Consider the following 23,038-nt stretch of genomic DNA (forward strand, 5'->3'; position numbering starts at 1 on the left):
AAAAGGAGAAGAAAGGGAAGGAAGAACAGACTGGAGTGGAGCTGTGGTGCAGGGAGTGAACGGGGGTGGCCCTGGCTGGGGGAGCAGGATGCTGGGGCTGGAACCACGGGCACGCTCGCTGCTGGCACTGGCTCTCACGGGGCTGGCACTGTGCTTCTCAGTGCTGGCTTTCGCCACCAGCTACTGGTGCGAGGGCACACACAAGGTAGTGAAGCCACCTTGCCTGTCAGCCGTGCGCAAGGGCAGCTGTACTGTGGTCAGCACCAACGAGACGAGCCCTGCCAATGCCAGTGCTGACCCCAACGTGGTGCAATACATCTGGGAGACGGGCGAGGACAAGTACGCCTTCCGCTACTTCCACACTGGCTTCTGGCGGTCGTGTGAGGAGCACCATGGTGGTGAGTGCCTCTTTGGGCACTGGGGCTGGCAATTAGCTGGGCCAGGTCACAGGACTGAGGGCAGACAGGAGGCACAGAGTCCCCAACCCCTGACATGTCCTACCCCAGAGGTGGCTGCGTCTCACTGCTAGGCAGGGAGGGCAGGGGGATCCCTCAATAACCAGCCCTCAACGCACTCCACCCCAGAGGTGGCTGCAGCTTGGCACCGTTTGTGTGGTGAGTGTTGCTGAATAAGTAGCCTCCAGTGTCCCATCCCACCCCATCCTGTGGAGGGTCCTGGGGTCTGACCACCCCAAATTTCATGCTCCCTGCTTTTCTCTCTCTTTCCTCTCTGCTGCCAAATCCTTCACCAGAGGAGATCTGCCGCAGCTTCATAAAAGTGCCCCCTGAGTCTGAGAAAGGTGAGGCCCCTCCCTCTGGATGGACAGATGCACAGACAGTCTGGGGTGGGGTTAGGTGGGGGCCAAATTTCCCCACCCAATTGTTTGCCCCTATCAGAGGGAAAGATGGGGCAGAACAATGAAGCCAGGAAAGCTTGGCTGTTCCAGAGGAGCAAGGGGAAGCCCCCCACAATCCCCTGTGCCTGTGGGGGGGTGTGACCAGCAGGGCAAGCCCCCACTCCACAACCCCCCTAGCTAAAAGCTCCCCGGTTCCATGGCACCCCGCCCCGTGTGGGATTGGGATGAGAGTGGGTTTGTGTGTCTGGCTGAGGTGCTGTGCACTTGCTGCAAAGTAGCAGGGGGCAGGGCCACAGTCATGGAAGTACCTGTTCCCCCCAGGGGTGCTGTGGCTGTCAGTGGCCTCAGAGGCCCTGCACATTGTGCTGCTCAGCGTGGGCTTCCTGCTGCTTTGTATTGAGGCTCTGCCAGGGGGCAGCGCCCTCAGTGGGCTCAAGATCAATGCCTTCGCGGCTGTCATCACTGTGCTCTCAGGTACCTCCTATGCTGCACCCCCAGAGGCCCCACTGCACCTCTGTATCCTCTGGAGCCCTTGCTGCATCCCCACATCCCCTGGAGCCAGCGCTGCTTCCCAAAACCCCACCCCTATGCTTTTGTTGCTGTCCTCACCATGATCTCAGGTACTGGCCCTGCAGAGGTCCCCATTGCAGCCCCATCCCTCATGCCTTCACCACCATCATCACTGTTCTGTCATGCCCAACACCTGTTGCCCCCCACCCCCCAGCACCTCCTGGCCCCTTCTTCACCCCACCGTCCTTCCTTTAAATGATTCCCAATGTGCTCTTGGATACTTTCCCCTCTGCTGCAGCCAGTGCCCCCTGATTCTCAGCCCTGATTGCTTTGCTGTCATTATCACTGTGCTCTTGGGTAACACAAGACCCGCTACACCAGTGGTTCCCAGCCTCGGGTCACTACCCAAATGAGGGTTTTGGGGGGAATGCTGGCAGCACCACACAAAGGACGAGCCGCACCGCGTGCTGGGAGTTCACCCGCCACACACCGCTCCCAGCTGCGGGTCACAGCAAAAAAGGGTTGGGAACTACTGCCCTAGACCCTGTCTCTGCCCCTCCCTGTCACCCAAACCCCTTTCCAGTGCCTGCATTGCCATGCAGTCAGGTCCCCAGTGGCCATGCCAGCCCCACAGTGCCAGCTGCAATCCCCCTCCCTAAGGACCCTGCCCCATCGCGAGTGAGTATGTTTGGGGGGGATCAATCCCCCACCCCTGATTCCCCCCAGCTGACCATACCTGGGGCTCTGTCCTCCCAGGGCTGCTGGGCATGGTGGCCCACATGATGTTCATGACTGTCTTTCAAGTGGCCGTCAACCTGGGGCCCAAGGATTGGAGGCCCCAGACCTGGTACTATGGCTGGTCCTTTGGGTGAGTGACCCAGCACCATGCCCTACGGGGGGAGGCTAGCCCCAGGGTGGGGGCACTGGTTGGCTCATTTGGGGGAAAGATGGGGAATGGAACAGGGGTTTCTTCCCTTCAAGGAGCACCAGTCCTGATCTCTAATCTTGGGCCATTGTCTGACTCTGGATTGGAGATGGGGCAGCCCCAGAGCAGCTGGGATGCCCCCAGTGCAATGAGTTGGCTGGGTCATAGCCACAGTTGGTGGGGAGTGGTGTGGGTGCCTGTGGGGTCAGGAAGTGCCATGCAAACTCCTGCCTCCCCCCAACAGCATAGCCTGGCTGTCCTTTACACTGTGCATGTCGGCCTCAGTGCTGACCCTCAACACCTACACCAAGACCATCCTGGAGTTCCAGCACCGCCGGCGCGTGGGTGACCGCCGGGCCCAGCAGGGGCCATGCCCAGGCCTAGACCCTGGCCTGGACCTGGACCTAGACCTGGAGCATCTCCTGTGGGACAAGTACATCTACAGTGTCAGTGATGGGGTGGACCGCTGCCCTGCCCCCACAACTGTTCCTGCCCCCACAAGGCCCAAGGGGCACCCTCCAGCCCCCTACACTGGCCTGGTGGGGAGCCGTAGCCGGGGCCCAGGTCCAGAGGATGATGGGGAGCCCTGCTAAGGCACAGGGACCAGGACTGGGGGGAACTGTTCCCCCTCGTTGCAGTCCCTGATGCACCCCCCAGAACTGCCTCTGCCATTTGCCCTGCAATCCCTTCCCAAGTGCCTCTTCTGCCTCTCCCTCATTCAGCAACCCTCCCCTCCTCTTCCTCAGTCTGCCTTGTCCTCCACCCCCTCCCATCTCCATCCCCTCTCCCTCTCTCACCCTTCCTGCCTCCCCCAGCCCCTAGTCAGCCCAAGGCCTGGGGTTTCCCAGACAGGGATCCCATCCCAAGATGGCCTGGAGCACAGACCAGATGAGCTGGACTCCACCTGGGGCAGGGCAGGGCAGGGCAGGGCAGGGGAAAATGGGCTCCTGGAATTGAAGGGAAGAGATGGGGGACGGAGGCTGGGCCTGTGTGGCTCCTGTGCCAGAGACTGTCTGGGCTGGAAAGGGTCAGGGCATGCGGGTGCCGTGTGCCCCGGGCTGGAGGGAAGCATTGCCAGGTTTGCCACTGTCCCCTCCTGGGGAGTTCCTGCGGAGTCAGGGCAGCACCTAGTGCCCACGGTGGGGGCACCCCAGCCTGGCCCATCCCCAGACTGGCTGCCCCTGATCCCCAGCCCTGATGGCACTCCTGGCTCCCACCCCGCAGCCCTTGGGCTCCCCCCAGCCCAGCACTTGATTCTGCTGCTCCCATCTGGGGCTTAACCGTGTTTGATTAAAGACATTAAGAATTAATCAGTGTCCGGCTGGCTCTTGTAGGGGGAGGGAGAGATTTGGCTCCTCCGAGCCCGCAGGGGCCGAGCTCACGCTGAGCACGTGTCTCTGTGGGGTGCTGACACTGCCCGGGACTCCTGGGTCCTGCCTGTGCACTGCCCTGTTTGGCCTTGGCCCAGAGGCTGCCTTAGTTTCCCCGCCTGGCCTGGCTCTGCTCAGGCGGCGAGAGCCTCCGCGCCGGAGCCCACCTGGCTGAAACACCAGCCCAGGCTGCCGAGTTTCCAGCCAAGGAGGCGGGGCTCGGCGGGGCCCCGCCCCTTCCAGTTGCCCAATGGTGCGCGCGGCTGGGCGGGGCCGCGGAAAACATCCACGTGCAGCTTCGCTAAGAGCGCGGGGAGCTGAGGTTTGGAGTCGGTTGCTGGGAGTACGTCGCGTCGCGTCGCGTCGCCGACTCCGACTCCGACTCCGACTCCGACTCCGGCTGGGGGCTTCGGCTGCAGGCGACTGCTTCGGAGCGGGTGGTGGTTCCTCCAGTGCCCGGCCCCTCTCTCTGCTTCCCCGCCGTGCGCCTGGGGGGCTCCTGCCGACCCTGCGCCCCGCGCAACCCTCGGCTGCGGCCTCGACTCGCTGCGGGCGCTGCTGGGGACGCCGTGGACCTAGTGGAGCTGCGCCCCCGGGGGCCCCTCGTCCTTGAGAAGCTAGTCATCGACACCCCCCTGGACCAGGCCGAGGGCCCTCCGCCGGGGAGCAGGGCCGCTTCCCCCATGGAGAGCGATGCGCTCCCCAGCGCCTTGGACAACGAGGAGCACACAGGTAGGGACACCCGCCCCCGCTCTCACCACTGGGCATTGCTGCCCTCCCAGAGCTGGGAGAGAAGAACCCAGGTGCCCTGGCTCCCAGCTCCCTCTGCTGGCTGAAGCCTTGGGCAAACAGCTGACGTCACTCTTTTGGCTTCCATTCTTTTTTTCCTTTTTATTTTTCTTCTTCCTCCGTCTTTTCGCTCTTCTTCTTTAGCAGCTTCTGGCTTTGATGTTGTTCTCCTCTTCTCTTCTCTTTCTCTCTCCTGTGAGTGTGAGCGGACTGAGCATTTCCTGGATGAAAGCCTTTTGTGCTGGGATGCTACAGACTACCAGTCCATTGTCCCGCTTCAAGTACCTGCGAAGTATGTGAGAGAATGCATTGGCACTCTTTACTAAGGACAGAGCTCTGTAAATGAATCTCTATTCAAGGGTGCATGTTGTAGCTGTGTTGGTCTAAGGACATAGGCAGACACAGTTCTTTGGGTGAATCTGATATATTTTATTAGACCAGAGGTTCTCAAATTATGGTCTGTGAGCTCCAATCAGGTGGCCCGCAAAAAGGTTGTGGAACAATCGAGAATATCGGTGTTTGTAAGGTAAGACTACTGATATCAAAATATGAGTTGTGTGCTTTGATTTGTAGAACCCAAAAAAAAGCTTCTTAAGCTTCTTAAACCCTCAGCAATTTTCAAGTGGTCTGCAAAAAAAAAAAAAAAAAAGTTTGAGAATCACTCAATTAGACCAACTAAATAGTTGGAATTTTTTTTCTTAGCAAGCTTTCAGGTTTAAAAAGCTTCCTCACTCTGATGAAGGGTTTTTAAACCCAAAAGCTTGCTAAGAAATTTTTTTCCAGTTGATCTAATAAAAGAGCTCAGATTTACCCAAAGAACCTTGTCGCCCTATTCAAGTTAATTGCTCCCCATGCTAGGGACCAGCCTGTTAGGCTGTGTGTAGATGCTCCCTGGCCACCTGCTGGCAGGAGCAGAAAGGGCTCTGCCACTCCCTCTTTTGTCTCAGGTTTTTACTCAATGAGAGACTTTTTATGGCCTTTCTTTCTTCCCTTTTTTCTTGTACCACTCCTTTCTCTTCCCCTGCCCCATTCTCACCTTCCCCCTTTTCTCTCTGGGCCTGGCTCTGGATTACCTTCAGCAACTACCTGTGTGCCTCTCTGCCACTTACTCTGTCCACTGCTGTCCCCCACCTTGGAGAATTGTGGGTCAGGCTCCTGGCCAGCGGCCTGTCTGTTTGCCTACCTGCTTGCCCTGGTCAATGGGGTTCATGCCTAGCTGTATCTGCCCTAGTGCATACTGAGATACCACAGCCCGTGACCTGTCTGGCACCCAGTTGTTTGCCTCAATTTGCCATGTAAACATGGCCAATGCTATATCTGTGCCCTGTATCAGTTATTTTTTGGGGGGGTTCCCTTCCCCAACACTGGACACACAGAGGTAGTGCCTTCCCCTTCTCTACCTTGTTAGTATCTCTGCAGGTGACACCTTAGTGACTGTGACTGTTGGGGGTCTTCTGAGGCTGGAGGGTTTCTCCCTTTTGTCCTGCTCACCCCTCTTCTCTTCCTCCAGACTTTGACAAGGTCCTAGCTTTCATCACTTCCATGCTGAATGACTGCCCCAAGGGCATGAGGATGAGGCAGCTGGGGAAGGCACTGATGAAGCAGCAGGGGGTGAATCTGGAGGCCTTCAGTTGCACCAGGGGCCACAAAGATGTCGTGTCCTTCTTGCTGCTGGAAGTCCCTGGCATCCGGCTCTGGTACCCAGAGAAGGGAGAGAAGTGCCTGGTCTTCAGCAATGCCTTTAAGAAGAGTGAGTCGGACCCCATTCCTGGGGGCACTACCTCATCCCCACACCCTCTCTGAAGAGCAGGAGTCCTCTGCTGCCTGTGTCCAGCAGTACATCAGCCTGCCAAAACTCGGCTGTTTGCCTTGGTGCATGCTAGGAAAACCTGGCCCTTGGCGTGTCCATGCTCAGCTGTGTATCCCCTGTTGTGGGCTAGGGAAACCTTGCCCATGGTCTATCCATACCCAGCAGTGTGAGTCCCAGTGTGTGCTGGGAAAAGTTTCCCCATGTACTCCCAGTTGCCTGGCTGTGTGTGTTCTGGCTTTTGCTGTGCATGGCCACTTCCCCATATCTAACATGGTGTCTTTGTCCTATCAGATGTTAAAAAACTCTTACCACTCCTCTACAGTCTGCTGAGCTCCTACCCCTCTGGTCTGCCAGTCTTTAGGCTGAGAAGGATCATGTGGACAAGACACGGGGTGGACCTGGAGGAGCTGAGCCACAAGCGGGGATATCGGGATACCTTGGATTATCTTGCCAGCATCTCTGGGGTCAAGCTACAGGGGCTGGACAGAGGAATCAAGTGTCTTGTCCAGCATAAGAAAGGTGAAGAGTAGGGGATGGGTGTCCACACTTTGGAGCTGAACCAGTCTACCCTTTGTGGGTAGGATGGAGCACCCCACTATGACAGGGGTGGGCAATTAATTGGGCCCGCAGGCCACATAGGGAGTTTTGGTGAGCTGTCGTGGGCCAGGTCAGCATCCCCCTCCTCTGGCAGGGAGTGCTTCTCCCCTAAACTACAACTTCCATGGGGGCCCAATGCTACTTTTGAATGAAATATTTTGACTTTTCCCAGAACATTTTGAATTTTCTATGGAAAAGTTCTGGTGATAATTTTAGATGAAAACAACTTCTCATTTCTCTGATCCAAGCAACTTGCTTGTTCTTGTGTAAACCAACACAAGTGACCCGGTATTTCATGCTTTGCTTTGCATTTCTTTAAACAAAATTAACCACTCGCTTGAGAAAAGTGACTCCATTTTCTTTTTTCAGCCACTCTGTATTTTTTTGATGAAAGCAGTTCTATATTTCTTGAGATTTTTCACAAAAGCAGCCTTTTTTGCCTTAGCTTTTGAGAAATGTGAGGTTCTTTTTCTTTTCTTATGTGGTAAAAACAACTGGGGCGTATTCTCCCTTGGCTCATCTGGGAGCGCAGACTGGTGTGGCCCTCCCTGCTCATGGAGCCAAGTTCCCTAGTATTGCAGACAAACACAAGTCCATGTTTCCTGCTGTTTTTTGACATAAGCAAATCTTTTCTGTGGCCTTGTTGAACACAACTTTATTTCCCCACCACATCCACTCCCCCAGTATATTTTTAAGATGACAGTCGCTCCTTATTTTTCTCTTCTTTGACACAAGCTTTTGGACAAAATGGATGTTATACATTTTTTCACTTTTTGTCTTGCAACAGTAGCTCCATGTTTGTTTTCTTTTTGGGGGGGACAAAATGTTGGGACTAAATGGAGCCTTGAAGCCTAATTTTTCTCTGTGGCTCATTCAGTATCCTATGTGAAAGTTGTTGGCCTAGCTACTTATGAGATCCCAGAACCCTCCTATGACAATGTAAGGGGCTGTGGAGCCAGAGCTTATGTCTGCCCTGTGCATGTAGAGGAATGTATATATGTGAGGGTGACTATGGGAAGCTGCCAGGACAATCTCTTCCACCCAGTACATCTGGAGGTCCCTCCCTCACAATGAGAAGTTGGGTCCAGGGCCAGGGTCACTGATACTGAGGCCCTGTTGCTGTGGGTGCTGGCCATGCTGGTCTCTACCCCAAGGAACATGGGGGGGAATAGATCACAGAGTCATAGAAAAAGAGAGCTAGAAGACCTCTCCAGCAGCCATTTAAGCCACCCTCTTGCCTGAGGCAGGATCATCCCTGTCCAAACCATCTTACACAAATCCATATCTAACCTATTAGCAAAACTACACAGTTAACTGATGCAACTACAAGACATAACACTAACCTGCCATAATAAAGCAAGGGGATAACGATCGCCATTGTCCTTCTGCTGTGAAGTTTGTTAAAATATACTCAAGAGATCCCAGGCAGAGAGTTACAGCCCTTACTACAGAGGAAGACAAAAATCCCCACAGTCCATACCAGTTGCACCAAGGGGTCAGATTCCTTTCTGACCCTAAATATGACAATTGGTCAGACCCTGATCAGAGGGGCAAGACCCACAAGCCAGGAATCTCTTGAGTTTTAGTCCCATCAGGAGGACTGGCATACCCCCGTCAAAATCTTCAGCCTTGACTTCTGCTTCTGAAGCAGGCAAAAAAATCCCCCTATGTGTAGCAGCCGGAGAGAGAGAGAGAGTGTGTGTGTGTGTTGGGGGGTGGGGGGGGGCTGCATCTGGCAAAGTTCAGAAGCATGGGAAATACCCATAGTAGAGCTGGGCCTGTTGCTGGAGAGGTGAAGAGGGATTTGTCACAACTGGGCCAAAGCTGTATGGTTGGAAGAAGACTGGTGGGACCTGGGTTTGCAGTACAGGGCTTGGGGAGAGGTGGTTGTTCTTTTTATCTTTCTGAGGCTTTTGTTCCCTACAGCACCCAAAACAAAAAGGAAAGAGAAGTCTTCTGCTTTGCCACACTCCCTGCATCCTGCCTCCTCTCTTGCTCCACCCCACAGCAGCCCGAAGCAGGACACCACCCCCGCAGAGCCTGCACCTGCAGAGCGAATGGCTACTACTAGGCCGGAGAAGCAGACAGTTGGTGAGACAATGTGCTACTCTTGGGATAACCATTCTGCACAAGCCCTTGGGCTATGAAAGCAGGGGTGCATGTTTGCCTCAGTTCCTAGCTGGATGAGTGTCTGGGCCCCTCCTGGTCAACTAGTCTTGAAAGTTTCTTTCCTGTCCCCTGCCTAATCAGTGTACCATATGAAATGATTTGTTAGGTCTCTGCCCAGCTTCTTGTGAGATTTTTCATCCCCTCATAACCACTTTTTTGTTGCTAACTAATGGGACCACAGAGCGTAGATGCATGCTGGATGCCTATATACAACCCTCCCTGCTCTTGTCAGGGAAAGTTGTATATAGGTGGGGATGACTGATCTGGGCAGAAAAAAGAGGTCCAAGTAAGTACTTTAGGCAAGGGGAAGGGATTTATTTGGGGAGGGTGGAACTGCTGAGGTTCACACTGCTGTCCCAAAGCTACCTGTGAAGCCCACAAGGACTGCCACCAGTTCCTTCTCCCCTGACTCCTATCTTCACAAGAAGAGGCTGGGCCCAGGTCTAGAGTCACCAATATGGGGCCATTTGTGCTGGATGTTACTCAACAATGGGCCTCCAGCACTGAGGCTGTTCTCTGCCCTTAGGGCGGTAATGGAGGCCAAATGGAGCATCTGTAATTCCTCACTACCCCTTGCTGCAGGCTTGGGCAAGGTTTGGGCCTGCATCTCGAGTGTCCTGGGCTGCTTCCTACTGGGTGTCCAAGCTGAAGGAGGCTCTGCAGAGGTAGCGAGGGCTAAACCAGGGGCTGAGCTATATGTGAGGATACAGCAGTGTCCTAGGCCAGGCCTGTCCAATTGCTGGTTATTAACCCAGGGTTAACATGTGGTCCTTGGGCTTTCACCTCTGCCCCTGGCAGCAGCGACCAGGATCTTGGGCTTCCCCTCCTTCCAGCTTCCACTGTCTGACCCCATGAGGGGTTGTGACAGGGTGGCATGGAGCAGTTTGTGGTGCCAGGTAAGCCGGCAGCCTGGAGTGCTCATGAAGCTTGGTGCCATGGGGGAGCCATTCCTGCACCTGCTTGCTCATGCCCAGCGCAGGAAGATGGGGGGTGCCCACCTGTGTGTGTTCATGGCATGGTGTCTGTGGCCCCCACTGGTTCGGTTTCTGAGGTGTGCAGCCCCTGGTGTAACCCATGAAGGGCTGACAGAAGGGCAGATACCTGGTGAGGTGATGAGCTGCCTCTCCGCATGGTTGCTCCCAGGAAGACCTGTACCTTCCTATAGGCTTGGGGGGGTGGGGCGCATGGGCTACACCTGGTTCCCAGCATGACATCCTCATCAGCCATGGTCAGCCAGATCGTACTGGTACTAAATGGAGTTTTGGAGCCTAATTTCCCTCCCTGGCCCATTCAGTGTCCCGTGTGAAAGTTGTCAGGCCACAGCCTATCTACTTGGGAAACTCACCTTATTGCTGGAACCCTTTCCCATTACCATAGTGTAAGTGGGCCATGGAGCCTGGGCTTGTATCTACTGTGCATTTGGGAGGTGGGGGTGACTGTATTTTGAGTAGAAGAAAAGTCAAAATAGGTTCTTCAGGCAAGAGTGGGTAATTTCTGTGCCTGGGGCCCTAGTGGGGGAAGGTTGAGCTGCTGAGGGCTCTTACGGGGTGTAGATTAGGACATCTGTAATCTCTCATAATTCCTTGTTGCAGGTTTGGACCAGATCTGGGCCTGTATCTTAGGTGTGCTGGGCCGCTTCCCTATGGGCCTGAGGGTGTCCAAGCTGATGGAAGCCATGCCGAGGCAGCATAGGCAGAACCTGCAGGGGCTGAGCCAGGCCTGGGGTTATGACGATGTGTTGGGCCTTCTGCAGCAGCTGCCTGGTCTCAGGATGAGAGACTTAAAGAAAGGCCATTATTGCGTTGTCCAACTTGCTGTGGGTAGGTGACCGCATGACCAGGCCCTGGCTGTTGATGGGGCAGTGGTTTTGTAAGACGGGGGCATATGGTCGGGGAAAGTTGACATAAGGGATCCTGTGCCCTGTGTCAGGTGGTGAGTGTTGGCACAGGAGTGACCTGGCCCTTGGGTTAGGACAGGGGTGGGCAGAATACATCTTGTGGGCCAGATCTGACCCACCAAGGCATTTTGTCTGGCCTGCAGTGGATCCCTTGGCTCTGCCCAGCCCAGGTGCAGGGGATAGCCCAGGCTGTGGTGCGTGTGGCTGGTCCTGCTGTGCCTGGGTGCGCAGCAGGGCTGGGGTAGTGTGGCAGCTGGACTCCATTTAAAGGCAGCTCCAGTGGTGGCTCCTTCTGACTGTTGCTGCTGGATCTGGCACCACTGTCCAGGCACCCTGGCCTGTCCATGCTGCACACACCACTGGGGGTGAGACCTGTGTGGATAGAGGGCAGCTGGGATGGGGCTGCAGGTGGATGAGAGTGGGACAGGCAAGCAGGTCTGGGGATTGGGAGTAGGGTCCTGGGGCAGTGAAAGCATGGGTCTGGGGGCAGAGGCGTGGTCCACTCCCTGCATACCCCTGCAACAGGTGCTGGTTCCAGCTTGGCCTGGCCCAGCCCACCCCATACTGTCACCACTCCAAGATCCTGCCTCTGGCCCTGCCTGAAGGTCCCGTTCTTGAATGCAATTCCCCAGTCACTTGTGGCCCTATCCCATCTGCCCAGCAGCACACCCTGCCCATGTGGGTCCCAGCTGATCTCCATGGAGACCTCGGGACTGTGGAGCCATGACAGCACTGGCCCGGGGCCCAGGGCAGAACCGCGATCCACTCCCTGAATGCCCCTGTGTGTGGAACTGGCTCCTGTTGCAGGGGTGTGCAGGAAGTGGATTGTGGCTCTGCCCCAGCCTCAGCCCTGGGCTGTCACTGTACCACGATCCCAATCCCAGCTCTGGCCCTGCCTCCACCTATCTGTCTTGCTCCCAGATGGTTCTCCCTGCCTGCCTGAGGCCCCATCCCAGCCACCGAGCCATGCACAGGGGCCACTTAGGGAGTTTTGGTGAGCTAGTGGGGCAAGCAGGGGAAGAGAAGGGATTCATAGATTCATAGATGTTAGGGTCGGAAGGGACCTCAATAGATCATCGAGTCCAACCCCCTGCATAGGCAGGAAATAGTGCTGAGTTTAGATGACCCCAGCTAGATGCCTATCTAACCTCCTCTTGAAGACCCACAGGGTAGGGGAGAGCACCACCTCCCTTGGGAGCCCATTCCAGACCTTGGCCACTCGAACTGTGAAGAAGTTCTTCCTAATGTCCAATCTAAATCTGCTCTCTGCTAGCTTGTGGCCATTATTTCTTGTAACACCCGGGGGTGCCTTGGTGAATAAAACCTCACCAATTCCCTTCTGTGCCCCCGTGATGAACTTATAGGCAGCCACAAGGTCGCCTCTCAACCTTCTCTTGCGGAGGCTGAAGAGGTCCAGGTGCCCCAGTCTCTCCTCATAGGGCTTGGCCTGCAAGCCCTTAACCATACGAGTGGCCCTTCTCTGGACCCTTTCCAGGTTATCCACATCCCTCTTGAAGTGCGGCGCCCAAAACTGCACGCAGTATTCCAACTGCGGTCCGACCAGCGCTTGATAGAGGGGAAGTATCACCTCCTTGGATCTATTCGTCATGCATCTGCTGATACACGATAAAGTGCCATTGGCTTTTCTGATGGCTTCGTCACACTGCCGACTCATGTTCATCTTGGAGTCCACTAGGACTCCAAGATCCCTTTCCGCTTCCGTGTCACCAAGCAGGTCATTTCCTAGGCAGTAGGTATGCTGGACATTTTTCCTCCCTATGTGCAGCACTTTGCATTTCTCCTTGTAGAATTGCATTCTGTTGTTTTCTGCCCATTTGTCCAACCTGTCCAGGTCTGCTTGTAGCTGTTCCATGCCCTCCAGCGTGTCTACTTCTCCCCACAGTTTTGTGTCATCTGCAAACTTGGACAGAGTACACTTCACTCCCTCGTCCAAGTCGCTGATGAAGACATTGAAGAGTATCGGTCCAAGGACCGAGCCCTGCGGGACCCCACTGCCTTCCAGGTCAAAACCGACCCATCCACTATGACTCTCTGGGTGCGACCCTCTAGCCAATTCGCCACCCACCGGACTGTGTAATCGTGCAAGTCACAGTCTCTTAACTTGTTCACCATCGTCCAAGTCACAGCCTCTTAACTTATTCACCATGTGTGAATGTGTTCATTTGGCCCACAACAGCTTGATAGCTCATTAAAACTCTCTAAGTGGCCCTCTGGCCAAAATAAGTGCCCACCCCTGAATTATTGGATGTCTGGGTTTATGCCTGGAGAAGTGAAGTGGAGATTGACACACAATGGGCCGAAGCTGTGGTGGGGAGCAGGCTGGCAGGGGGCTGGGCCTGTTGGAGGAGGCGAAAGGGTAGGTGGTGCTGGAGGGGGAGCTTGGCTTGTGCTTGCTGTTACCAGTCCTTCTTTTCCTTCTCCTGAGGAATTTGTTCTCCCTTCTCCTTTCAGATGCTTCGGGGAAGTCCCCTGCACACATCTGCCCTCTTGTTCCTGCTCCAACTTCAGCCCAGCACTGCAGCATCCCCCTGCCCAATGCCTCTCCCATTCATCCTGCACCCAAGGGGCCAGCGGATACTGCCAAGACAGTCAAGGAGATGCCTTGTGAGGCGATATGCTACCCCGGCATGACATTTCTTTTAGGCCATGAGTGGCTGTGGGGAGGGATGGAGCTCAGCCTGGACCCCAGTGCCAGCAGTGCCTTCATCAGCCACAGCCATCTGTATTCCCCTGGGCCTGAGTCAGGACAGATTCACTCCCCACCTGTTCAGGGCCCCATGAATTATTCTGGGCTCAGCCTAGTGATCCAGGCAGCCCTTCCCATGGCTGCTCTCCCCACCTCCATTATCATGGAGCCAGAGCTCACAACTACTTGCTATTTTGGGGAGTGTTTTGGGATGGGGATTCTACTGGGGGGCGGGGGGGTAGGGTAATTTCTGTGTGGCAAGGTGAGTTCCCCTTGGGGAGCCTTTTGAATTGCATCCTGGGCCTTTCCTCAGCAGCTCCTGAGGAAACATAGTGCGAACCTGCAGCAGGAGGCTGATGCTGGAGGCTGCAAGGATGTGGTAGATTATCTGGGGCAGGCGCTGGGACTGAAACTCTAGGTCCAAGGGGGACAGGTAGCTGGTGCTAGAGAAGCATAAGTAGGAGGAGGTATTCAATGCTTCAGCTATTCTTTGCTTCTAAAAGCCTGTGGGGGACAGATTGGGGGGGCTGGCTAGGGTGCCCTCACTCCAAGGGCCCATAGAACTGGTGCATGTAGTCCAGGCCTCTTTCTCAGCGTGGCTTGCTTCCTTTATGAGATGACAGGTGCCTCCAGCCCTGCTACCACTGATACCCCTCCTTTGAGGTGTTGGTGCCTTTCTCAGGAATGTCCCCTCAGTGTTGATCCAGTTTCTTATTGCAGGCTGGGAGGAGGTGATGGCAGCCATTCTGGAGTGTCTCCATCTTAACAGCAGTGGCCTGTGTGTGACAACACTGAAGAAGATGCTGTGGAAGGAGAAGTCGGTGGCCCTGGAGGGCTTTGTCCAGCATATGGGCTGTGAGGGTATCATGGACCTGCTCCTGCTGCAGGTGCCTGGGATTGTTCTCCTCTTCAACAGGAGGGAGCAATGCCTTGTCCAACTGAAGGCAGGTGAGGTGTGATGGAGTCCTGACTCCCAGGCCCGCCCCAGACCCATATCCCTCCCAGTGCTAAGCTAGAACCCAGTCACTGAGGATTCCAGAACAACCTGCTCAAACCCTCTAGACCATCTTCCCCTCCCCCTGACCTGGGAGAAAACCCAGGGGTTCTGGCTCCCAACCCTCTCTCTCTCCCACTCTCAAACATTTCAAACACCTGCATTCAAGGCATGTGACATGATCAGAGGAACTGGAACATGTGACCTGCCCTGAGAGGCCAAAATTCAGAGCATAGCGAGACATGACATTAGCCTGGGGTTCAGCTTAGTGTCCCTGTGTCTCCCACCTGTCCCCGGCCATGGGGCTCTCTTCAGAGGGACGGTTCCCTATGCACTGGCGTTCAAGGCAAGGCAATAACCTGTTGTTTTCCCCTCTAGGTGCTATGGACAAACTGGCAGGTCATGCTGCGGGAAATGCCTCCACTCAGCCCTCTGTCTCCCTTGGGGCATCCCGTGAGGACCCAGCTCTCTCCTCTGCTTGCTCCACCTGTCAGGGATTGATTGATGTCATGTTTTCTCATGCTAAAGGTGCAGGCCAGGGCCTTGAGCTGGACAGCAAGCTGTGGAGCAGTAAGGGATTCACAGGTGGATGGGGCTTGGAATCAGTCTTGGTGTGGTGGCTGAGGGCAGATGCTATTTCCTTTGGTCACCTACCCTGTGTGGAGAAGGGACTGAGTTCATACAGCTCTGCTCCCACCTCCTGCTTCTGAGGTGGTGTTATCTGAATGGGGCAGAATCCAAGGGGACTTGTATTCCAGTCATGTTTCCTCTCCTCCCCATACACCCTTTGAGCTGCCCAGTGCCCTGCCACCAGGCTGCATTAGGGCTGGCATTCCCTTGCCATGACAGGTTCCTTCCCTGAGCACTGCCCCTGGGTGCTGGGCAGCTGCACAGGGCAGTGAGCTTCGGTTGGTCTTTTGCAGGTATCAGCAATGTGTCCGTGTTGCTCAGGGCCCTGCTGGGCAGCAGCTCCTGCAAGGGGGTCCTGAGGCTGTGGAGGGTTCGGGAGCTTGTGCAGGAGAGCCATGGACTGGACCTGGATGCTTTTGCCTGCTCCCAGGGCTACGAAGATGTGCTATCCTTCCTGCAGGACCACGTGCCTGGGCTGGAGTGCCGGTGGCCTGAGCAAGGAGAGAACAGCATAATCCACCTGAGGCCAGGTGTGAAAGCAGAGGATGGTGGGGATCCCAGTATGAGAACCTGCCCCAGGCATCTTGGCTCCCAGCTCTGCCTCCCTCTCTAACCTACTAGAAACATCTGTCTTTCAGGCAGGTGAAGTTGATCAGAGGGTCAGGGACATGGGACCTGTCCCACGAGGCCAAAGGTCAAAGACCAGGAAAACATGACAGCAGCCTGCAATCCAGCACAGCATCCCTGTCCTTTCCTCTGCCCCCATGACCAAGGGAGGAGCTGCTTCCTATACATTGGTGTTCAGGGCAGTGATCTGTTATTTCCCTTTCTAGATGCTGTGGAGAAGCTAGCAGAAAATCACAGTCCGGAAGACAGCTGCTCGCAGCCCTCTACCTCCTCAGAGGTGTCCCATGGGTCCACAGCTCCCTTCATTGTCTGCGCCAGCTGTCAGGTGTCAGCTGATGTCACGTTAACCCGTGCCAAGAATGCAGGTTTGCCCCTGGAGCCAGCCCCTGTGCCATGCAGAAGTAAAGGATGCATGGAGGGGGAGGGGAGTTCAGTCTTGAGATGGTGGGAGAGGGCAGGTGTCCTCTCCTGCAGGTCTCCCACCTTGTAGTTAGAAGGACAGCCTGGCCGTGCTCCCAACTCCAGCTTCTAGGGTGTTGTGATCCAAAAGGGGCAGAATCCGGCCAGAGGGGGTGGAGGGCAGGAGAAGTGCACCCAAGAGGACCTGTGTCTCACTCATGTCCCCATCTCTAAAACTCATATACCCCCTGAGCCTCCTGGTGCACTGTCTTGGGGCTGAAGTGGGTCTAGCCCCCTTAGAAAGGAAAGGCCCCATCCCCCACCCCAAGTGCTGGGAGGGCACACAGGACGGTGAACTCCAGTCCATCTTTTGCAGGGATCAGCAAATCCTCAGCACCAATCTGGGCCTTGAGGGGCAGTGACCCTGACAAGGGTGGCCCTAGGCTACAGAGGACACGGAAGCGCTTGCGGGAGAGCCATGGGCTGGACTTGGATGCTGTTGCGCACACCCAGGGCTGCAAGGGTGTGCTGCCGTCCCTGTGGGACCATGTGCCAGAGCTGAAGGACTGGTGCCCCAAGAAGAAGAAGTGTGTTGGGACAGGTATGCAGGGGGTGAGGAGTGATTGGCCATGAGAGCTGTCTCCAAATGAGGAGAAAACACGAATTCTGGATCCCAGCTCCCCTGATCTAAACTAGGAAACCCCACTCCCTTCTTGGATGCAGGAGAGAAACAAAGTATCTTGATTGCTTTCCCTGACTGCTGTGCCATTCACTGGCTCCCTTTCCAGGCCCTGTGGTGTTTGCCTTTAGGGCTTCAACCCATGTCATCACCACTCTCCTGCCCTCTAGTCGTGGCCTGTAGCAGACCTGAATTTCTGGAGGTCTGAAATCCCAAACTATAAGGTACAGCCCTGGATTGAAACCCTCATTTACCCCAGTGCATTGTGGGAAAAGTCTGCTGCGATGCATGCTGAGAGATGCCTGGTCAGCTGCATCCCCTGGTCTCCACAATGGTTTCGGTTCCTTTATGGTGTGCTCTGCCCTGACAGCATTTTCCCATCTTTCCTGCAGGGGTTCGTGGAGATTCTGGACGGTTGCCCCCTGCTAGTTCCCAGTCTTTGCCTGGTCCCAGGAGGGACCTGCTAAAGGCTGCTTCCCCAGCCCCTCCTGCCAATGGCTGGCTCAGTCCTCTGCTGCCCAGTGGTACCACCACAAAGCCCCTGCCTCCCAGCCAGCCCACAGTCTGGAAGCCCCCTGGTGTCTTTGCTGTGCACAGCATGCTGAGTGAGTGTCCCCCAGTCAATCCACATCTGCCAGCTTGGATCAGGAGCCCATCCCAGCCAGCTGGCATTGCTCCATGCCTGCAGGCAAGCAAGGACTTAAGACCTGCCTGCAACCAGAGGGATCTTGCAGAGCTGAAGCAGAATGTGGCAGGCATCCTGGCCCAGCACCCCCAGGGCATGTCTCTCTTCCATTTCAAGCAGGCCTACAGCACCACCTACCAGCACTCACTGCCCCTGGGTCTTGTGGCCTCGGCCAAACAGAGGCTGGCAGAGATGCCAGACGTGGTGAGGATCCAAGGGTATGGAGTCCAGACGCTGCTGCTGCCCGTTGCTGACAGCAGCCCCACAGGTTTGTAGCATGGGATGTACCTGGGAGAGGATGGCTGGTCCTTTAAATGGGATAAGGTGTAATGGGTTTCTCCTAGCTGAGTATTATTGGTTCTCCAGTGACTGGTGGTGCTGCTGTGCCTATTGGAATAAGCTCAGACTAAAGGTCTTGGTACAGTCAGTGGCTCTGAACATGGTCCATGGCCAGCAACTGTGGCAAGGAGCAGACACAACCTGAGCTCTGGAAGTTTTCCCAGCCCCTTATCCTTCCTGACTGCTCAGTGGGTGTCTCTCTGGGTGCAGACACACATAACACTCAGACCATTTCAAATGCACTTTATAACTGTTCGGATATACAAACCAGTTTAGAACTGTTTAAATCTGGAGTGTCTCAAAAGTAAACCTGGATAATTTAGTTTTATTTTGAACTGGTTCTCTATGAACACACTGAATCTGTGGACACCAAGCTTTTGTGACCAGTGTTTGATCAGTGCTTCAGGCATCCCACAGTACATGCCTCCTCAGTCATTTCTCCCCTCTTTTCACACCCCCTGCAGCTGGTTGCTCTGGTAATGCTCAGATGGGTGGGGAGGGTGCCCCTGCTGCTTTTGGGTGAAGAAAAATGAATATTTAATGGACCAGTTTACATTGACTGAGCATGGGATTGACAGCCATTCTATGGTATTAAGTACCTATTGTGGAGTGGCTCAGGATTCCCTCACTCAGCAGTTAACAGTTGCTTACCCTTAAAGGTGCATCCACCCTCCTGTCCACCAACCAGCCTCTCGGAGTGTGTTTGTAAGGGGCAAATTGAAATTAAGTAAGTGGCTTTCTAGGAAAAGTCTTTTTAAAGCTTTAGCTTATGTCAGAGGCTTTGGGCAGCCCCTGGAGTAACCACCCCTCAGGAATGCAGAAGCAGGGGTCCGTCCAGGCAGCCCTCCACCCCATCCTGGCAGGACTCAGACCAAGGGTTTGAAGTTTAGATTGGATATAATGAAAAACTTCTTAAATTAGAACAGCAGGACAGCAGAATAGACTGCATAGGGAAGTTGGGGGTGCTCCATCATTGGAAGTGTTCAAGAAAAGGCTGGATAAGCATTGGCCAGGAAGGATTTAGGAGTAGTCATGCCTGTGCTCTGCTAGGTATTTCCCATGCTTCTGGGCTTTGCTGGTTGCCACATGGAGCCAGGAATTTTCCCCCCTCCCATTGCTACATACATCAGGGTTTTTTTCTGCATTCTTCAGAAGCATTCGTTGGTTGTTGGCTGCCAAGGCTGAGGTTTTTTGGCTGGCTGGTGTGTGCCAGTGCTCCAGCTGGGGCTAAAACCCAGAGATTCCTAGCTAGAGGGTCCTGCCCCTCTGCTCAGTGTTGGGCTGATAACCACATTTGGGGTCAAGGAGGAATTTTACCCCACAATTAGATTGGTGTGGACCGTGGGGGATTTTGTCTTCTGTGGCAGGGGCCGTGGCCCTCTTCCTAGGATCTCTGGGTGACCCTTGAAGCAGCAGCACACTGACCACCATTGCTTTTATCTGTGGCAAGTTAGGGTGCCATGCCTTGTAGTTGTGTGATAAACTGATAGGATTACTTTTATGGTTTTAGGAATAGGTTAGACAAAGAGTTGTATAGGATGGTTTGGATGGGGATCCTGCCTCAGGAAGGGAGTTAAACTAGAGCAGTTCCCAAACTCTGACAGATTGTGCACCACCAACTGAAAACGATACAACCTCAAGTCCCATCAGCTAATTTTTCAGTTTAACCTTAAGTACCACCAGCAGATTTTTGTCATATAAAGTAATTATAATAAGTCTGTTAATGTGTTCCACTGACAGGTTGTCTGTGTACCGCTGGTGGTACCTGTACCACAGATTGGTAGTAGATGATTTGCTGAGGTCCCTTCCAGACCTACTTTCTCTATGATTCACCCCTGCTAGGGAAATCCTGGAGAAACCCAGCACTTGCTACTGAAGGCAGTGCCTCACTCCCACCCCCTTGTGGTGACTCAGCAGCACTGCGGTGCCTGAAATGTGACTTACAAGCTTTGGCGGTGTATATACAGATGCTTCTGAATCGTAAGAGTGAACTGGGTCCCAATCAGTGATATTCCTGGAATGGTTCAATTGCTGTGTGTGTCTGCACCCTCAGAATGCCTTGCTGGTGTTGCTCACTCTAGGCATCCTGCTTGTCCCAGGGAGCTGTGGGAAATACCCAGAATGCCTTGTGATCAACTCGTTCACCCATGGTGGGGTGGGGGATATGCTCCATTGCTGGTGCCTTTCTGCATCCTGTCACTGGATAAGGCATGACACTTCCCAGAATGCACTGGATAGGCTGGATATTGTTATATGGGCATAGTCCACGGGGAGAGAAGGCAATGTGGTGCTTTGTGCTGGCTCATTTTGCCAAGAGGATAAAAGTTTACTGTTGTGGCTACCTGGAGAAGCTCCTCCAGTAGCCCAAGTGACTTCTAGCATTGAAATTTGCTGGTTCAAAGCTTGGTGCAGGGAAGAGCCATGGGGCCAGACACGTCCCACAGACGTTTCCCCGCTGTGCAGTTGGCCATCTGGCTCTTCCCTGTTCATTAATTGGTATCCAATTGGATTGGTTTCTCAAGGTCTCAGCCTCTTGATCCCAGAAGAAGCTACTGGCCCTGCCGGAGACTCCGATGATGTGGCTGATTTCCTATCTGCACCCCAGGCCCGGCCAGCCACTCAGGTGTGAAGCTCAAAGCTGGCCTGGAGGAGCCAGATCAATGTTGCCATGGAGATGGGATCCAGTAGCAAGTCATGGATCCTGGCCCAGGCCAAACTTCTCCCTGCCTTGGACAGTCCCAGCTCCATCACTTGTCCAGTTGCGTACCCTCTACCACAGGAGATCCCCTCATGTTTGGCCCCCTCCATGATCCAAGCACCAAAGTTTTAGTTTCTACAGAGAAAAGTTCTGATTTTTTTTTGCTGGAGAAGAAAACAGATTAATTTCAGGAATTCCAGTGGCAGAGAAACCCCTTCTTCCTGCAGTCTGAACACTCACTAGACCTGCTTCTAGGAAGCCAGACTAGGGAGTTACAGCCTCGTGTTATCCCAGGTTAGCCACCACTTCTTGGAAACAGGAGCCAGTAACTGTGGTTTCAAGGAAACAACCTGCTTCTCAGTTTCTGATACCTCCTGCTGCCTCTGCCAGGAACTGTTGTTTCTAGATATTAAATCTGGTACCAATCTACCCAATCGCTACCCTGGATTTTGGGCTTTTGGGGGCTCAGTTGCAACAAACCCCTGCAGTGTCAGGCACAATCACTACAACCAATGAGGGATTTACTTTATATTGAGTATCTTAGGGGTTAAGGTCACAGGTGAATGTGAAAGGACAAATACAGGTAAATAGGCATTCACAGTACAACAACATACACTTAGAGGGCAAGTAAACAGGTAGTGGTCAGTACCACTGGGGTACATGCATTCAGCACATGGGGTCCCCTGCCCACCTCCAGAGCTGTTCCCAAAAAACAGCCTTTAGTCCAGGGTCACTCTGTGCAGGTCTGTAGGTTGGGGTTCATGTGCATTCGGTCTGTGGTTCATCTGTGCTAGGAGCAGGCAAAATGCGGCCTGCGGGCTGGATGTGGCCTGCTAGGCCATTCTATCCAGGCTTCGGGGCCCCTAAAAAACTTAGAAAATTAATATTTATTTGCCCCTGGGTACCTGTCATGTGGCCCTCGATGGCTTGCCAAAACTCAGTAAGTGATCCTCTGCCTGAAATAATTGCCTGCCCTAATCTGTGCTGTGCAGAGGCTCCTGTCCTTTAGTCCAGCTCACAGCAGCACCATCGCCCCCAGGGCTTCTGACCTAGCCAGCCAGGGCTCAGAGGTTGCTACCTCTTCCTGCTGCCCCCAAGGTTTTCTGGGATTTGCAGTCCAGCAGCAGGGCTCTGCAGGGTTTCTCATCACTTCCTCTTCTTGCTTCCAGGTGTTGGGTTTGTAGTCCATGGTCGGTCAGAAAGCCTCCACATGGTTGCTCCCTGTCTGTTACACTCGTATCACATTTTCAGTGCACACAATGCATTACATTACACAATGCATATATTACACCACCTGCTGGCTCTGCCAGGAACTGTCGTTTCTAGGTATTAAATCTGGTACCAATGTACCCAAGCACTGCCCTGAATTGGGGCTCTTGGGGGCTTATTGGCTGAATCACTGTCCTGGCGGGGACATGGCCATGGGGTCTGATACAAGTATCTAACTGCTGCTGCCCTGTGGCAGTTGTCCCCTTGCACTGGGAGCTGGGGCAAGTCCTGGAGGGTGGATTTAGGGTCTGGGGAGAGTTTGTGGGAAGGGGTGCTTTCTTCTGTCCTTGCAGCAATTCAAAGTTTTTTGGGAATCTGCAACTTGAGCGCAATGGACTCGCTTGCAACCTATGGGCTGTCAACTGTGCTCCTTGTCACCCCAGTTCACTGGGAAGAAGTGGGTTTGGGGAGGCTTCTTTGGGGGGTGGGTAGCAGGTTCCTGAGCTAGCCAGACTGGTTTGGCCTGTTCCTCTTATCTCTGTGTGGGAGGTGGGTGTTGTACAGTTGCTTCCTGACAATTTTCTGAATTCCTGGAGCCCTTTTGTCCTGTCTCTGTCCCCTTCCTGGCTAGGTTTGTGAACCAGCTTTTTACACTGAGTGTCCAGGGACAGACATGTTCCCATGGTTACCACTCATTTTTCACTCCCCCTGTGTCCCCCCTGCTCTCCCTCCCCTCCTTGCTTGAGAAGCATGTTGAAAGCTTGGCTCTCCCCAGTCCTCCAGGCTCAAACCCTGCCCATGAGCATGCTGGATGAGGGTCCCATAGCTGACTTCTGCCTCCCTCTTCATCTCCCCTTCTTTGTGGCCAGTTTTTCTGAGATCTAGACTAAGTTAGGGACAGATATTCAAAAAGCCCGAGCTTGAATTAATTCAGTCTTTGCAGGTTAGTCTAACCTGGCTTGGCTGAACTGATTTTACAAGTGGATAGATGTTCGGCATATGCCTGCAGTGGCTCAGGTCAGAAGCCTATGGGTGCTAGAGCAGCCCTCCCTTCCCCTCCACAGGGAAGCTTTGCTGAGGAGGGGGACATTGCTCCTAGCTCCTGAGAGCCAGAAGAAATCTGGGCACACAGGGCTGCCTGGTCCCAG

The 23,038-nt window shown here is 54.3% G+C and overlaps 2 protein-coding genes across 3 annotated transcripts; both read left to right on the forward strand.

The window, feature by feature from the left end:
- Positions 1–88: 88 nt before the first annotated feature.
- LOC112550790 (germ cell-specific gene 1-like protein) lies at positions 89–2,884 on the forward strand. The gene is made up of 5 exons (XM_025207742.1): positions 89–398; positions 752–799; positions 1,178–1,330; positions 2,123–2,234; positions 2,536–2,884. The coding sequence occupies exons 1-5, from the start codon at positions 89–91 to the stop codon at positions 2,882–2,884; spliced, it is 972 nt and encodes a 323-aa protein (XP_025063527.1).
- Positions 2,885–3,951: 1,067 nt separating this feature from the next.
- On the forward strand, positions 3,952–21,297 carry LOC102383801. Of its 2 annotated transcripts, none has more exons than XM_025207743.1 (13): positions 3,952–4,393; positions 5,961–6,200; positions 6,552–6,779; positions 8,784–8,948; positions 10,619–10,846; positions 13,396–13,548; positions 14,351–14,578; positions 15,003–15,209; positions 15,548–15,784; positions 16,088–16,246; positions 16,657–16,881; positions 17,352–17,912; positions 20,506–21,297. In XM_025207743.1, the coding sequence occupies exons 1-13, from the start codon at positions 4,345–4,347 to the stop codon at positions 20,610–20,612; spliced, it is 2,787 nt and encodes a 928-aa protein (XP_025063528.1). In that variant the 5' UTR covers positions 3,952–4,344; the 3' UTR covers positions 20,613–21,297. The 2 variants fall into 2 exon arrangements, with proteins under 2 accessions (XP_025063528.1, XP_025063529.1); XM_025207744.1 differs by having other exon boundaries at positions 6,615–6,779.
- The last annotated feature ends 1,741 nt before the right edge of the window (positions 21,298–23,038 follow it).

Source organism: Alligator sinensis, unplaced genomic scaffold, assembly GCF_000455745.1.
Source record: "Alligator sinensis unplaced genomic scaffold, ASM45574v1 scaffold709_1, whole genome shotgun sequence".
Taxonomy (NCBI): Eukaryota; Metazoa; Chordata; order Crocodylia; family Alligatoridae; genus Alligator; species Alligator sinensis.

What these genes read in the sequence shown, in the direction of transcription:
- LOC112550790 (XM_025207742.1), top strand. Translation starts at nt 89, where the DNA reads ATGCTGGGGCTGGAACCACGGGCACGCTCGCTGCTGGCACTGGCTCTC. An exon ending in GCCCCCTGAGTCTGAGAAAG is followed by an intron (nt 800 to 1,177) that starts GTGAGGCCCCTC and finishes TGTTCCCCCCAG; the next exon opens with GGGTGCTGTGGCTGTCAGTG. An exon ending in TACTATGGCTGGTCCTTTGG is followed by an intron (nt 2,235 to 2,535) that starts GTGAGTGACCCA and finishes TCCCCCCAACAG; the next exon opens with CATAGCCTGGCTGTCCTTTA.
- LOC102383801 (XM_025207743.1), top strand. Translation starts at nt 4,345, where the DNA reads ATGGAGAGCGATGCGCTCCCCAGCGCCTTGGACAACGAGGAGCACACA. An exon ending in GAGCAGTAAGGGATTCACAG is followed by an intron (nt 15,210 to 15,547) that starts GTGGATGGGGCT and finishes GGTCTTTTGCAG; the next exon opens with GTATCAGCAATGTGTCCGTG. An exon ending in TGCTGACAGCAGCCCCACAG is followed by an intron (nt 17,913 to 20,505) that starts GTTTGTAGCATG and finishes TGGTTTCTCAAG; the next exon opens with GTCTCAGCCTCTTGATCCCA.